The 12500-nt window shown below is 43.9% G+C and overlaps 2 protein-coding genes across 4 annotated transcripts in view; one reads left to right on the forward strand and one right to left on the reverse strand.

Moving 5' to 3' along the window:
- The window catches only part of a1cf (apobec1 complementation factor), a 17625-nt gene extending 17055 nt beyond the window's left edge, over positions 1–570 (reverse strand). For all 3 annotated transcript variants that reach the window (XM_030339486.1, XM_030339485.1, XM_030339487.1), the window contains exon 1: positions 442–570. The gene's annotated coding sequence lies outside the window, so the exon portion shown is untranslated. The remainder of the gene's footprint in view (positions 1–441) is intronic.
- A 10574-nt stretch (positions 571–11144) lies between these two features.
- Positions 11145–12500, forward strand: part of prkg1b (protein kinase cGMP-dependent 1b) — a 103611-nt gene continuing 102255 nt past the window's right edge. The window contains exon 1 of the mRNA XM_030340251.1: positions 11145–11832. Within this exon, the coding sequence (XP_030196111.1) occupies positions 11585–11832 (248 nt within the window). The 5' untranslated portion in view covers positions 11145–11584. The remainder of the gene's footprint in view (positions 11833–12500) is intronic.

Genomic DNA, 12500 nt, shown 5'->3' on the forward strand with positions numbered 1-12500 from the left:
CTATAGTTTTGAAAGAGTGATTTACAATGAATGCATGAGCAATAGCACCCACAGCAGAATCACCAGGCACTGTGTAAGGTGTGTCTAAATAAAGAGCGAATAAAGAGCCGGCTCATAACCAACATGGTTCCTCAAGTAAGCTGCTGAGCGAAGCCATCACAAAGTTAAAAGGAAGACTAGGAGAACTCTTTCTCACAAGGGGCACGAAGATGCTATGTCAACACAACACACGCATGTATTTTTTCCTCTCTTCCCTCCCTTGACTTACGAACACGTTTAGCGTCTACTGTTGGAGCCGCAAAAAAAAGAGCTAAAGAAGTGACGCCAACGTCAAACGTGGACCATTTCATAAAAAACAATTACGTTAATATATCAAGAATATGTCCATTCAATTCATTATTATTATCATTAGGTTTTAACAGCAAAGAAGCATGGACTTACCTGAGCAATTTCAGAGATCACCTCCCACCAATCAGGCTAGTGTCATTCTGAGAGGTGAATATGTGTGTGTTGACGTGTCATTTAGGGGGCCACTGTCCTGTGTGTGTGTGTGTGTGTGTGTGTGTGTGTGTGTGTGTGTGTGTGTGTGTGTGTGTGTGTGTGTGTGTGTGTGTGTGTGTGTGTGTGTGTGTGAATGTGTGTGTGTGTGTGTGCGTGTGTGTGTGAGTGTGTGTAGGTGATCACATCATATCAAACTCCAAGGTTCACTGTCCTGTTAGCTTTGCAAGCCAGCCCATGTTAATGGTTAACCACCTTGATATCTCTTTGCATGGGGAGAGAGACACACACAGATAGGGAGGGAGAGAGGGATAGGAGACATTCACAGAGGTAAACTCAGAGAGGGAGAGAGAGAGATAGTAGCCTGCTGACATATGCACACAAGGAGGAAGAAACTAGCACAGATGTCACATGCGAATGGAAATGATATAACACACACAAAGACACATGAATATATACAATGTTCTAATATGTACTAATATGTTTGATTGGGTGTTACCCCTGGTATTAACCCCCAACCACTGGTACTGTGTATGAATGGGTGAGCGCATGACGGCCCATGTGTGTGGGAGTCTCTATTTGTGAGTGTGTGTGTGTGTGTGTGTGTGTGTGTGTTTGTAGGTGTGTGTCTGTGTGCGTGTGAGTATATGTGGGTGAGCGCATGACTGCGTATGTGTGTATGAGCGTGTTTGTGTGTGTGTGCGTTCACCTATGTGTGTGTGTGTGTGTGTGTGTGTGTGTGTGTGTGTGTGTGTGTGTGTGTGTGTGTGTGTGTGTGTGTGTGTGTGAGAGAGAGAGAGGGTTTTTCTTCCCTACTCTGTGATGGAGATAGTGATCCTGGTTCCCACCCGGGAACCAGGATCGCGGGTGGGGCGGACCAGGCTGGAGGCTGATGTCCCTGGAGACACACTACCAGATGAAACAAACACACACAGAGAGACGCATGCATATGGAACCAGACACACAGGTAAACACTCCCAGACAGGATCAAAGAGGAAACAGACATGCACACATGAACATACACAAACCCACAGACACACACACACATATACAAACATTGAAAAGAGACATATCATATACATGTAACAAGCGTGCCAACACACACACACACACACGCACACACACACACACACGACACACTCAAACCATGAATCAAGTCCAGCCAACTGGTCCTATCTTGTTCTGTGTTGCTCAGAGTGCCCCCTCCTGGACAGCCACTCTACGTTTAAAGGTGCTCTATTGCATGCCAGTAAACATAGTCCCATGTAACTAGTGATTCCAAATCAAGCCAAATCTCAGCACGGCTGTGATTGGTTCTTAGGTACGAGGCCCCAGGCTGACTGCTGGAGATAATCCGCTTGAATGAACTCCTTTAGGGGGACTCAAGACAGCTCCGCTTCGCGTCAGGGTACTGCATCCTCCTGTCGGGATTTATTTTCTGATAATAACCGGCTCGCTGGAAATTATACCTTAAGTTAGTAACAGTTAGTTCCAACCTAGTCATTTGATTGGACAGGAGGCATTCCATGAGTAAAACTGGGACTTTTAACTATAAATGTATCATTCCGCTTTACAGGTTACTTACTAACCGTTCATTAACTAAGGATCATCGATGAGCTGAATCTGAATCACACATTCCACAACAGACTCTTGTTTCACTGGTTGAGCAATAAATTAAATCATACAGATAAACGTCAATGCTACAAAGTAGCCGGCCTGCAGTACCATGTAGACTTTCAAAAACTAGCAAGCTAGTGTGCGGGAAAATGTTTGTGTGTTGCTTGGCAACAGTCCAGTCCCAGGCCAGTTGAGGAACTATTTGTGTTGGCGGAGCCATATAAATTATTAAACAAACAAATAATAATCTGTTGCATAACACCGTGAACTAATAAGTGGGGCTTTCAGAGTCTCTGACCCTTGACCTGCAGCCTCGTACCTGTCAGATCAAATTTGTGCGGATACTCAGTATAACAGCCCTTCCTCTCGATTGATATGGCTTAATAATGTGTCTTTAAAATGAAACTGATTAAAGCATACCAAACTTCAGTCACTTCAGCCATGAAAACAATCAAAATGATGTTGCATTAACTATGAACGTGGGAGAATACACTATACCTGAGTTGCTTCATATGTTTATGTTGGTGCAAATAAACAGGCAAGACCCCCACCAGAATGTTCCTTAGAGCAGTGTTATGTGGTTGAGCTCTGATGGGTTAAAGTAACTTGCCCGTACAGCTACTCCTGTCCTCTGGGGGGCCCAGAGAGTAAACACTGGTTCTAACCCAGGGGCCAAAGATGTTCAACATGTTCTTGTCAGGCCTCCTCCACAATACACAGTAGCTAATAATAATAATAATAATAATAATAATAATGGCATTCATAATATTCTAGTAATAATACTAGTCATATTGTTAAGAATAATTATTTAATAATCATAATAGTAACAATAATGATCATAATGATAATGATAATCAACAATCATCACAATTTTAACAATAAGAAGATGAGGAAAAAAACTGATAATTTCGATTCTGAAATATAGTAATAATCAAATGCACTTTACACAAATGAAGATAAAAAATACAGTTTAATTAAATGGTTCAGTAGTTCAGCTGCTCTGGGGTTTTGAGTGTATAATTGTATCTAAATGCTGATGGCCTTATTTAAATATTCATGAGTTTGCGTGATTTCTTTTTTCTCCCTTCTTCATTAAATAAGCTTGGGTTTTTATATAAATGTTGACTGTATATAATACATATCTATTAACCCATCCGTCTAATTTGCCATCTGTTGTGCTCAGAGCAAGGGAGAGAGGGAGAGGGCAAATGGTAAAAAGAGAGAGAGAGAGAGAGAGAGAGAGAGAGAGAGAGAGAGAGAGAGAGAGAGAGAGAGAGAGAGACAGAGAGAGATAAAGAGAGAGAGAGAGAGAGAGAGAGAGAGAGAGAGAGAGAGAGAGAGAGAGAGAGAGAGAGAGAGAGAGAGAGAGAGAGAGAGAGAGAGAGAGAGAGAGAGAGAGAGGCAGAAAACAGGCAGTGTAAAGGAAAAAAGAAGAAAGAGATGAGAAAATGTAGCAGATGGCAGAGAAAACACCTGTCCTCTCCAATTAATTACGCCCATCATCTTTCTCAGTTGTGTCCGGTAGACTGACCTTTAAGATATAAAGGCATGTTTATTATGCAATTCTCAAATGCATACGTATCACATTTAACTTATTTCCTTCATTCCGGTTATAAAAGACAAGACAAAAAGTGAGAAAAGTGAATGAAAGCTGGACCTGATTCAGTCTATTGTCTTTGGTGATTAAACTGTGCATTCCTTGTATCACATTTTATTCACTACATATTTGATACCATCCGGGTGCTATATATAACTGGCCTTTTATTTTTACTTTGTTCCTCAACATGAATCAAGAAAGCACTTAATCAAACGGCAAGTTGCTCAAATGTTTTAAAGAAGCCCACCTCCTGTTATTCACCGATAGAGAGAGATGAATAGCAAGAGGCAGAGCGAGAGTTTTTGCAGATGGTTGGGGGGAAGCATACCATATGTATTTCATATCAGCCGCAGGAAGCTGCGTACCCAGTGAAATTGTATTTCCACCAATCAAGGCGATGGAAAGATAGCAGCAGGAAACTACAGTTTGGTTGTGGACATAAAGTACTTAGCAAGGTCTCTGCATCCACTACGGGCAGGTAGAGACAATGCAACACAAATTCTGCTGTTGTCACAGCAACTGGTCAAGGCCTCTGCGCCACAGATTAGGTCCGGTTCTAAATGTGGCCGGTCCATCCATCAAATCTGTCCTTGGCTCCCTGGCTGTTAACCCCCCCTCTCCAGTCTGGTCCACACCAGACAGGAAGCCACAAGGAAGCAAAAGCTGCCAATTTCCTGTTTACCGAGTTACAGTATGACAAGTGTGCGGATGTTATTTGCCCATGTTGCCTACTAGATTACGTGATGCTGGTTAATTAACTATAGCTCTAGATGCTATAGAATCTATAGCATCTATAGCAAGCTAATCCACACCTTAAGAAATGTTTTGTTGACTAGCATCGATAGTACAGATGCTAGATGAATGTCTTTAGGTGTGGAATGCCTTCTAACCATTTTTTAATTCAGAAGTGTATACATCTTGGCTGGGGCATAGTAGGAGTCTGAAGTCAAAGCTTGGTTCCAAGTATTGGGAATTCTGAATTATCGTCCTTTCTATTCATAGTCAATCCTTTTAGGTTCATTTATATATATACAGTTCAGGTGACTTTCCACCATAAATCACACACAGATTTATACTATTTACTCTCATGTTATTTCGCAAAGGCTTTTATCCAAAGTGCCTAACAGTTACTTGTTTGAGAAACATGTCATGTCATTGGCTGACGGCTATAAAAATGAACCGTGCTCGATGAACCTGCTGTCGATATTGGTGGGTGAATGCAGTCATTTTGAAACACTTCCCCCTCATTGGCTCAGGGTCATTCGAGTGAAGGGAAGGGAACATGGCCTCTCCATATACACTCTGCTTCTATTCTGTCATCATGTCTGAGATATGCATATTACACTGGATCTTAAACTGAACCGTTCACAGCCGAGCAAGGTCAATCAGCGGAACAAATCTGCATGTTTATTATATTCCTTTTCTTTATATTTTGGAAGAAAAAAAAGGGACCATTCTGTCTCTAATCCTGTTTGAACCAAACAAAGGCAGGACGATTTGGGCCTGGCCCTCTGATTTACATCCTGACCTCGCCACTGGCTCTGCATGGTCATTCTGTTGGCCCAGAGAAGGCTTCTGTCCAGAGGGGTGGTTGACGCTGTCAGATGTGTGCCCCAGTTATCTGACCCTTTTTCAAAGGTCCCTTTTTGGGAACACATGAATAAAAGATGAATCGAGAGAACTATAAGAGAAAGGGGGAACCAATTTAAGTGGCAGAGGAGAACACGAGTGGACGATGGAAGGCACCGGGAAACCCTGTTTGTTTGTGTGTGTGTGTGTGTGTGTGTGTGTGTGTGTGTGTGTGTGTGTGTGTGTGTGTGTGTGTGTGTGTGTGTGTGTGTGTGTGTGTGTGTGTGTGTGTGTGTGTGTGTGTGTGTGTGTGTGTGTGTGGATATGTGTTTGTGTGTGTGATTGTTGCTGTTATATCAGAAATAATAAGGTTTTCACAAAAGGGGACAAAGCGGTTAAATATAAAAAGAAACAGCTTAGAGAGAGAGAGAGAGAGAGAGAGAGAGAGAGAGAGAGAGAGAGAGAGAGAGAGAGAGAGAGAGTGTCCAGAGAGAGAGTGTCCAGCTTTTGAAAGTAAATGTTGCCCCAGTTTGCAGAGCCAACCGTCTGTATTTGCTAATGAACGCAACCTGGAATATGTCTCAAGGGGGCAATCAACCATCCAAGGCTGGTTCTAAAACTTTTTCTTTTTTTTTCAATCCTGGACCAAGATTTTCCCACCACTGGCATAAGAGTTAGTTATAAGAGATAGGACCATGGCACAGGTGAAAAGTGGTGATGGTGGAAGACAGGCCAAATGTGGTAGCTCCACTTAGCAGAGCAGCTTTCCTTTGTATACCGAGTGTTGGGGGCAGAGAGTGACTAATATGACATTTCCCCTATTCTCATATCAGTAAGGAATTACTGGGCTTCCATCGCTGAGCAACCCTGCAGATTTGTATATTTATACTGATCATATTCATGTAAAAGGCCAACTGCTATTCTTGTCTGGGATGTTAAATGTTAGCGATTGGTGCAAGGATTTCACCAACTGTCGGTTGAATTACAAAGCCAAAACAACACGATCTCACCACCGATATCTCCTTACTTAATGGATGTGTACAGCTGGTTGGAGAGAGGTATAGATGGAGAGAGAGAGATGGACAGAGTTAGACGACGGCTAAAAAGACAGATGCCAACAAGGAAGGAGGGGTAGAGACCATCTATCTAGAGTCTAGACCATGAATGTAGACCATCTGCCATTGGGTGCAAGCGCAGTTCCACCCCCTGCTCTAATCTCTCTACCCTCTCTACCATCTCCACCTTCAGCACTCATCCCCTCCGTCAGCCCCTGCTCTCCCCTCCACCTGCCTCCATCATCTGAATGAAGCTACATTAGATGATTTTAAGAGCGTTAACGCGGAACATGGTCGTAGGCAGTACATGCTAACAGATGCGTGCTGGCTTAGCTGGACACGGGCTAGTTTTATAAAATGCATGTCGACCATGTATAGATGTACTCTATTGACCTGTGTACAACCACTAATACTTCTACTACTAATTCTAATCCTACCTCTACTATTACTACTATCAACCTTCTTATTTGCAGGTTTAAGACTATTTATTCATATGTATCTACATCTGCACACTATCTGTGCACATGTATATGTAAATAAATAATATAATAATAATATATATATATATAGGTAAAGGTATTTAAAAAAGTAAACAATTTAAGTTAAAAAACAAATGGTGACTGAGTTAAAGAGAGAGTTACAGAATGAAAGAATAGAACAATTAAAAACTGTATGAATCAGGGTTAGGGTTAGGGAAAAAAAAAACAATAGTAGAAGAATTTGTGCGTGTGTGTGGGTGTGTGTGTGTGTGTATGTGTGTACAGCGCAGATGTAATAGAAAACAGTTTTGGTTTACCATTCGTAAGTGGGTCGTGATATTGTCTGTGTATGTGTTTGTGTTTGTGTGTGTGTGTGTGTGTGTGTGTGTGTGTGTGTGTGTGTGTGTGAGTGTGTGTGTGTGTGTGTGTGTGTGTGTGTCTGTGTCTGTGTGTCTGTGTGTGTGTGTGTGTGTGTGTGTGTGTGTGTGTGTGTGTGTGTGTGTGTGTGTGTGTGTGTGTGTGTGTGACGTCAGAAGACAAGGCATCTGTTTCTACCCGAGAGGATTAGCAAGACACAAATGTGTTAGCGCGAAAGAGAAACGCAGTAAAGTGAGAGTATCTCTAAATATATCCCAAACATCCACTAGCATTCATTCTCTTAGCCCCATCAGCCTATGCGATAAGGGCCACAGCCACGCTGGCTGCCTGTGGTTCTGGGCCTTAACTATGGCTTCATCTCTGCTATGATTCCAAGACTGACCTTTGGGTAACCTTGTTTTAAATAACAGGTTATAGCCGTTTTTCAATTCGACAAAAATGCCCTTAAAACGCTGAGCTAGGTTCACGGAGGCCCCGATTCCGATGTAATTTATGTGATTTTCAGTATTATCTCTGTCGCCTTTGGTGAACTTTTCCCAGTTTCCGTCTTAGCTTTGAACTGTCAAATCATATCAGCCCCAAAATGAACTCAAATCTGTTTATTATATAACTTTTTTACTTCACTTATTTATTCAATAAGTCTGTGATGGTAACTGCAGCTTTTGAGGTGGTCGACATTTGACTGTAAATCATTTTTTCTTGGTACCACAAAATAGGTAATTTTCTAAAAAAGTATTTGCACAAACATACTGATTAACAGCCACCTGTCATTCTTTCTGGCTGACTTTGCACTTTTCTTTCAGTTAGTTTAAAATCGACTCAGCATTCCAGTGAACCGTTAAGACAATATTTAAGGCTACATAAGTTACCTCAAATACAAATAGACAAGGCAAGGAAAATCTTGTTTTGTCCTTATTATCTTAAGTCGATAATCAGTCTTAAATCAATCGCTTATCATAAAACTATTCAAAGCACTAAACCCATGTGCCTGAAGCAATCTATATATCCTTAATATTATCGAAAGACATTAATCTATTCTTAGCCTTAAAACCTTAAATCCTTAAAATACTCTTAGCCTGTAGCCTGAGAGCTACTGATCAACGCTGAGACACACCCAGCAGTGATGTAGAACTGATTCACAGCCTGTATCGTCACGGAGCAGAGGAAACAGCCTTCATCTGGGAACCAACAGGGGAATTGTAATGTGCTCACTATTCGCATGTGTGTGTGTCAATGTATGTGTGTGTACGTGCTTGGGTTTGTGTGCTTGCATGTATTTTTGTTTTTTGTCTGTGCATGTGTGTGTGCGTGTGTGTGCATTTGTCTAGAGGTCTGTGCACGCACGCGCGTGTGTGAGTGTGCGTGCGTGTGTGTGCGTGTGTCTGGGGGGGGGGGGGCTTGCCTCCCAGTGAGGTCACGACTCACAGGGTGGGCTGATAGGGATACTTAGATAGAGGAACAGGGGATGAGAGGAGGAAAGGAAAGAAAGAATGGGGGAGAGAGACAGAAGAGAACGATTTTATCAGACAAGAAGAGTGAAAAGGAGATGGGCTGAGAAGAGGGTCGTTTAGTAGAGGAAAGGAGAGGCATGACGAATAGGAGAGGAGATGAGATGAGAGGAGAGGAGAGGAGAGGAGAGGAGAGGAGAGGAGAGGAGAGGAGAGGAGAGGGGCGACGAATAGGAGAGGAGAGGAGAGGAGGGGAGAGGACAGGAGAGGAGAGGAGAAGAGGGGAAAGGAGAGGAGAGGGTAGAGGAGAGGAGATCATGAGAGGGGAGGAAAGAGGACAGGAGAGGGAAGGAGTTAGGGGAGAGGGGAAAAGACGGACGAAAGGGAAGCAACGGGAGGACAGGAGCAGCGGAGAATGGCTATGGGGGAGGTTGGCAGTGAGGGAGGGATATGAAGGAGGCGGACGGACGGAGGTCAGCAGACTTAATGGAGTGAGAGAGAGATGGGAGGAAGGAGATAAATGTCCGGTGGACAGACAGGAAGCAGAGGAATGGAACATGGTGCGAAGGGAGAGGACGAGAAGATTAAGTACAGGAAAAAGATGGGGGGAGGAGAGGAGATGGGGGTGATGATCAGGAGGTAAATAGACCTGATGTGTGAGAGGAGTAGAGAGAAGGACTGAGATCTGTGAGCGCTGCTCAAACATTCTGCTGTGGTGGTATATTTACTCTTATACTCTTGCTTTGATCATCACTGTTGTTTTCTATGTACCAGGAGGGACGATGTTGAGGATGACTAAGCTCACTCTAATGTTGGGGGATGGCTGCTTTGTTGGAGAAGAAGATGATGAAGATGATGATGATGATGATGATGATGATGATGATGATGATGATGATGAAGGTGGCTCTCATGTGTTACAGGAAGGGGAGGGTTGCGTATCATTGGTGATGATGATGATGATGATGATGATGATGATGATGATGATGAAGGTGACATCAGAAAGATGCAGGTGTCCGGGCGAGGTATCGGAAGTGAGGAAGGGTTGGGTGAGGAAGAGGGGGGAAAACAATGTTAGCACTCTGGTGATTGGGTTGTTGCTGCTAATGCAACCGAATGTCACATAATAGCTGTGTATTATCACACACACACACGACACACAGACACAAACAGTATGCAGCAGTAGCACGCACACACATATGTGCACAATGCACATTCAACCACACACATGTATACAACCATTTGTGCAAACACCAACAAACACACACACAAACACACATGTACACACACACACACACACACACACACGCACACACACACACACACACACATTCACATTTACACACGCACACATGTCATCCACATCTATCTATCTGGCTGGCTGCCTGGACCCTTGCAACATATCTACAAATGTTCATTAATTGAATGTATCAGAGTAAGCAGTCCAAATAACCACCCAGATGATTCACAGATTATTCTAGCTCAGCAAATATTAACTTTTGGTGTTTCTAAAGCCCTACTTCTGGCAGGAAAGTCCCTTCATACTTTTTTCTTTTTTTTGTACACAAGGTGATCCTTCACAAGACCCACTGTGTTCGGTGTGGGTGCATGTGTGTCTGTGCTTGCATGTGTGCGTTTATGTGTGTGTGTGTTCTTGCATGCGTGTGTGTGTCTGCTTGCATGAATGCATTTATGTGTGTGTCTGTTGATGCCTGCTTGAGTGTATGTGTGAGAGAGAGCGAGAGAGGGAGTGAGGTGGCGACAGAAAGAGAGAGAGGGAGAGATAGAGAGCGAGAGAGTTTGTGAGTATATGTGTACGTATTGCCAACACTAAAGTCATTGAGGGCAGGAGCACATCAACAACTCATACATACAGACACACAAACACACAGACACAGACACAGACACACACACACACACACACACACACACACACACACACACACACACACACACACACACACACACACACACACACACACACACACACACACTCACTCGCTCTAATATGGTATGTCCTACAACTCTTCTACCCACTGTTTGATCCCAGTGAGTCCCCAGATATTTTATTGTGATGGATAAGGTTACATAAAATGTCACGTGACCGCCCAATCATATGCTAATTGGCTCACTGGCTTTGTGTGCGACGCGTTAACGAGCAACGGAACAGGGCCTTACTTGGGAAAATAAAGCAAACGCATCAACGAATATACACGACTGATTGTATAGATTAGAATGAAGGACGTCATTAATAATTGACGAGGGTGCTCGTCTGCGACACGTGCGCCGTCGATGAGTTCACTTTTTGAGAGAAAAAAATCAACCGAAAATATTACTGACGCATCGAGAGTGAGAGAAAGAGCGAAGAAGGAGAGATGCTGAGGGAGTGAGTGACATAGAGGGAAAGAGAGAGGGAGAAAAAGGAAGAGGGAGAGAGGGAGCAATCAGAGATAAAGAGAGGGGTGGGTGGGTGGGTGTGTGTGTGTGGGGGGGGGGGGGGGCGGAGAGAGAGAGAGCGTCAGAGGGAGAGTGGCAGAGGGAGAAGGAGAGAGGGTGAGGAAGATAGCGAGACTTCACCATATCTTGACTCATAGCTGCCTTGACAGTTTGCGCCTCTCCACCTCCCGAGTGACGACCTCTCTTCTCCCACTTTGCTCTTCGTTGCTCCGCCGGTGCTGCTAACCTCATAGGTGGTTCTCCCACATCGGGAAAATCAGCCACATCTGCTTATGTTTTGGATCATTTAGACTACATTTTAAATCGCTGTCGATTCTCTCAGGGAGGAATAAGTGTAATTTCAGAGTGAGGGGGTTTTCTTTTTCGGTCAAGAAGTTCAGAAGTATTTTTTTTTCTTTAACGCACCCCGCGTGGCCGACCAATCAACCACAATCACACTGCGTTCTCATCCCCTTATCCGGGTTTGGGTCCTGGGTTAGTTGTAGAAACATGAGCTTATCTGAAGATTTGGCGAAGCTGCTGCTGATGAAAGATGAGCGGATCCGGGACATGGAGAGGCGGCTGGATGAGAAGGAAGAGGAGATTGCGGAGCTCAAGCGCAAGCTGCACAAATGCCAGTCGGTGTTGCCGCAGGTAGCGGTGCCACGGACCCGGCGTGCCCAGGGCATCTCCGCGGAGTCGGGCCAAGCGTACCGCTGTTGCGAGTCAACGCTGCGGAAGTACTCCAAGACTGACGGGTAAGCTGGAGAGTTTAGCGCGAACAGAACCCATCCCGGTTGGGGTTCGACTTTGCTGTTGAAAGTTATTTGGAAAAGCCTAAGGAAGGAACTGTTTTATCATATCTGAATTGAATTCCTATATATGTATATGCATATTTGATGCTAAAAAATGAAGGCTGTATGTTCAAAGTGTGAAGTTGATTCCTTCGCCGGGTTGGTGTAGGCTCTGTTGTCCTGCTAGCCAAGGTCATTGTGTCACCTGGACTGTTGGGGGCGCTGCTGGGTCTTGCCGAGTGTGAACGATGTTGAATGATTGCAAAATCCCTGAGTCATACGGGGGACAGCATCGTTTCCATGTAAATCTCCTACATCCATCGCTCTTTTCGGAAAGGCCAAATTTGCCAATTTGTTGTACGAAATGGGATTCATACAATTTAGTTAGAGATCCAATAATAATTGGCCAACCGAGCAGAGATGGACTTCCGCAAAGGTCCCAATCAACAGACCTCCACGGAGAGGGCCTCCAAGGGGCCTTGACCTGAGAAGTGATTCCGGAAATGATTTTGTTAGAGATAGATAGATAATAGATAGATAGTTAAAAAATATTGGATGGGCAGGTAAGCTACGGAGAGGGTCTCTGACAGGCTCTCCGGCTACGGAGAGCATATTATGCCTTGTGACTATGC

The sequence above is a fragment of the Gadus morhua genome, chromosome 18, assembly GCF_902167405.1.
Source record: "Gadus morhua chromosome 18, gadMor3.0, whole genome shotgun sequence".
In the NCBI taxonomy this organism is placed as follows: Eukaryota; Metazoa; Chordata; class Actinopteri; order Gadiformes; family Gadidae; genus Gadus; species Gadus morhua.